Source organism: Lipotes vexillifer, unplaced genomic scaffold (assembly GCF_000442215.2).
Source record: "Lipotes vexillifer unplaced genomic scaffold, Lipotes_vexillifer_v1.1 scaffold3, whole genome shotgun sequence".
Classification (NCBI taxonomy): domain Eukaryota; kingdom Metazoa; phylum Chordata; class Mammalia; order Artiodactyla; family Lipotidae; genus Lipotes; species Lipotes vexillifer.
This window is the reverse complement of record NW_006783631.1, coordinates 4,181,239-4,185,512: the sequence shown is the minus strand read 5'-3', so window position 1 is coordinate 4,185,512 and position 4,274 is coordinate 4,181,239. Positions and strand designations below refer to the sequence as shown.

At 50.4% G+C, this 4,274-nt stretch overlaps 1 protein-coding gene across 1 annotated transcript in view; it reads left to right on the top strand.

Moving 5' to 3' along the window:
- CLASP1 (cytoplasmic linker associated protein 1) overlaps positions 1-4,274 on the top strand; it is a 275,021-nt gene that overhangs the window by 84,034 nt on the left and 186,713 nt on the right. The window contains exons 3-4 of the mRNA XM_007456358.1: positions 2,362-2,440; positions 3,835-3,938. Of these exons, the coding sequence (XP_007456420.1) occupies positions 2,362-2,440; positions 3,835-3,938 (183 nt within the window). The remainder of the gene's footprint in view (positions 1-2,361; positions 2,441-3,834; positions 3,939-4,274) is intronic.

The window sequence follows — 4,274 nt, the reverse complement described above, 5'->3', positions numbered from 1 at the left end:
CTCTTTCCCCCATTTAACAGGTCAGAAAACTGAGGCACAGAGAGGCTTCATGGCTCCTAATTAGAGTGGTCTTCTAGGCAATGACTTCACTCATTTATGCCTCTCTTCACTAGGGAAATAGGAACATAGAAGGGTCCGAGCTGTGAAGATAAACATGCATGGTAGCGGTTCCTTTCCTGCCCCAGCGGGACTGTGACTAAGGGAGAACTGGACAAGTGTGTGCGGTGGTTGATTGTGCTGTGAGGGTGCCTGGACTGTGCTCCAGCCTCTGCGGTCCTAGTGCTCTGGAGTTTGGCTGCATCAGTCAGCCTCGTCTTCCCGGACAGTCTGTGGATTCCCCAGTGTCTCTGGGTGGGACTGTTGGGGAACGTTGCGGTCTAGGATTTAGCCAGGGCTGCCGTGGTTGGACCTGCTAGCAAACCTTGATCCTGGAAAAGCTTAAAGTCTGTTTCCCCCAAATTCCACGAGTAGGTAAACTGACACGGGCTGGCATATGTGAAAAGGCCATAGTCCTCTTGCAGCTAAGTCTTGAGGGATTATATTTAGGCAGGTATTAATAGTTCTGCCACGAGGAACACTCCCCCCTCCGACCAGTAGTGCATCCAGACCGATGCTTAGGATTTCATCAGGAAAAGGCCAGTTCCACATCGAAAGGCTACTCTTTTTATAAAATAAACTTAAATTTTTAGAACAGTTTTGCATTGACAGAAAAATCCCATTATATATCATTCACCTCTAACACCGGTGGGGTATATTTCTTAAACCCAGTAAAGAAATACTGATAGATTATTATTAACTTAATGTCCATAGTTTGTTCAGGTCTTAAGTAAGTTTTACCTGACGTCCTTATCATCCCAGGATACGACACCCCACTTTATTATTGTGTCTCCTAGGCTCCTCCTTTTGGCTGTGACGATTTGACTTTCCTTGTCTTTGACGACTTCAAGTGTTTTGAAGTGTACTGATTAGGTATCTTGCAGGATGTCTATTGGGATCGAATGTGGGCTTGTGAGTTCTTATGCGAAGGATCACAGACGTTCTAATCACATACGAAGCATACATAGGTCCTGCCGACGTGACTTTGTGGCTGTTGGTGTTGACTTCGCTCATCTGGTTGAGATACCGTTTCTGAGGCTTTTCTCATCGTACTTAGTTACCCCCCTCCACCTCTACGTTGTATTCTTCGGAAGAAGAGTTAAAACCTGGTACCTAGTCGTCCGTAGCTCATAAGTCATTATTTTAAAGTGTTTTCCACCGTACCATTACAGACACAAAACCTGTCGAACAACAGTTGTTTCTTTAAGAAACGTTAAGAGGTGTGTTTTAAGATTTTTACGTTGCCAATTCCTTGGAAAGATAGTGCATGAACTGTGGTGACTAGTGGACAAACTTGGATTACCTCCTTTCGAAGCGCAAGCAGATACAAAAATTCATGATTGTTATTATCTGAGATATTCTCCAGTAACTTAAGAGTAGCTCTCAAAGTAAACCTACACAGAACGCAGAAGCGTTGTCTATCGGCAATGAATTTCGCAGGGCTCACGCGGAAAAGAAGACAAAGAAATCTGAGCTCTCTTGAAACTGCTAGCGCCCCCTTAAAATAAAAACAGTTTCACAACTGTTTTTATACAGCTCGGAAAAACTGCCTTTGAACTTTGACCTCGTGGAAAAGAGAAAATTCTTTTTTCCAAAAATTGCACCGAGGTAAAGCGTAGCTTTACCAGGTGCGGGTGTGTTGCATAGGCGTTAGCAGTACTGCCCTCGCTAAGCGCTCATCGGACAGCAACGCAACCCCAAGAAAAGGATGGTTAGCGGCGGCGCGCTTCGCGTCGCGAGAAGCAGGCGCCAACACCGGGTAGGCTTGTGGCGACTAACCCGAGCATTCCACTGCAGCCGCCCGGCAGCGGCGCACCTCTGCTGATCTCGGCTCCCGAAGCTCGCCACCAACTCCCCGTTTTCGGAGGCTTCAGAAGGTCGCAAAGGGGCCGCTCAGTGTTACCCAGAAGGCCACGCGCCAGCTGCGAGCTGATATGCATATGTGCTCTCCGCCGGGGCGGGGCCCTCAGGGGGCGGGGCTGCAGCGCGCGCTCCCACTCTAGAGGGCGGGCGCCCGGGACTCAGGCCGAGGTGGTGGGCGTTGATTCGTGTCTCGACACCGACTATTTCGTGTTAGCGCTGTAAACAGCCCTTTCCGGCAAGCGGCCCCCCTCCTGACACCCGGCTTAACCCTGCGGGTCGGCGCACGCTCCGGCTCCCGGGACGCGTCTGAGCCAGAGATGCGGAGGCGCCCCGGGAGCCGGCGGGCGAGGGCGCGGCGCCCCCCGCCGGCCGCTGACGGGGGCCCGCTGTTTGCCGTTGCAGGTGGTTCTCCTGGGCATGGACATCCTGTCCTCGCTGGTCACCCGGCTGCAGGATCGGTTCAAGGCACAGATCGGCACAGGTGAGCTCTCTCCTCCTCCAGCCCCCGGCCTTCGCTGGGTCTCGCCAAAGCTTCACTTGGCTGGACCCGCCTTCCACCCTTACCCTCTAGTCCCTCACCCCCCAGCCCGCCCCCACCTCCTCCTGCATCTTTAGATGCCACGGCTGCCCTGCTGCCCTCGCCCCCTTCCTGGGCGTGGCCGGATCTGCCACCTCCGCACACCCGCTGGCACCCCACTCCCATATCTTTCTGCTGGCTTCTTCCACCTCCCTGTTCTAGTACCAACTATTACTTTGGTTTCTTCCAGTTAGCCATCAGGCTGTGGTGCCAACCAAGCCCTCCTTCTCCCTGACCCTTCCCTTTGAGAGGCATCGCTTCCTCTCTTTGAGAGTCGTGCAGGTCCGATTCAGCTGTATTGTTAACAGATTTTTGTTGCTATGACTGTTTACATTTTGGTTGTAGATGTCATTTCAAGTGTGTGGTAAATGATCACTCTTATTTTGCAGGGAGAGCAGTAAGTCAGAAAAATGAAATAAAAATAACCCCAGGTTCCGTAGATTAAGAGATGATTTAATTCCCGACCTCTGGGCTTTGATGATGACAATACAAACACTAAGCGTCTCTGTGCAGGCATTTCCTTGTAGAATTTCTCGGTTTCAATTGGTACACGTGTATTTGTTCTTCTGTTAACCGTCTGGTCAGTGTGCACCTTTCGATAAAGTCATGAGCTCTTCCCACTCTGGTACAAACCGCCCATCTGCAAATAAAAAATCCCTCTGAGGAATTTGATGTTTTAGTAGCGTTCCATTTCCCCCTAAATTAGCTGAATTGTTCAGGGCTATCTCTTGTAAAAGAAGTGTTTATAGATCTTTAGAAGAAGCAAAGAAAATTGACCTCTGATACCCAGGTGCCCTTGGAGCAGTAGTGATGGCCCGCCCCCAGCCATATGGAGGAAGGGCGGAGAGCTGCATTCTGTCTGATGAGCTTGGGTGGATGTGATGTAAAAGTAAAAACAGATTGAGCCATAATGCCTGTTCCTCCCCCGCTCTCCTCCCCACTCCCCCCGAGACAGAGTCCCTCTGTCTAACCTGGATTTCCTTTTGTGTTGACTCTTTCTTGCCAAGGTCTTCCATCGACATCCATGTTAATAGCATTTCAGCAGCTTAAAAACATGCTGGAAGCTGCCTAGAGGAAGGTGGGGTAAGGAAGAAGACAGTGTGTCCATGCAAAGGATTTCTGCAGATTCGCCTAGTAGCTCCCGTGGATGGATTTGAGCAGGAAGGGTAGAATTACAGGGGTTGGTGGGTTTAGAGTGATGTGCATCATTTAGGCCAGGAGTTTGAAATATCCACAGTTGGTGACCACAGGCCACTAGACTAGGTTTTCATTTGATCAGTTTGCATTTTAATTTCCAGTGCTGCCGAGTTTAATAGACAGACTGGGCGACGCTAAAGACTCTGTGAGGGAACAAGACCAGGCCCTGCTGCTGAAGATCATGGATCAGGCTGCTAACCCTCAGGTGAGGCGGGGCAGGGTGGGGTCGGGGTGTTCCTGCAGAGCGCCAGTGGGTTTCAGAGGAAAATTTTCATGGCGTTTCATCTGGTCCCTCTTCCCCCCATAGGATATTTAAACAACAAACAGCAGAAGGTATACCTTTGAATAAGTTAGTGGACTTAACATGGGTATCGAGTGCTTGGTTTGATCCATTAGAGTTGAGCTCATTTACATAACTGACTCTGCGCGTCTCTGAAAAGATGCAGCTGTGGTGTCGGGGCACTCAGAGGCCTGGCTGCAGCCCTGGTCCCTGTCTGCTGGTGAGCTGGGGCTGCCAGGGGTCCAGCTGTCCATTGTTGCG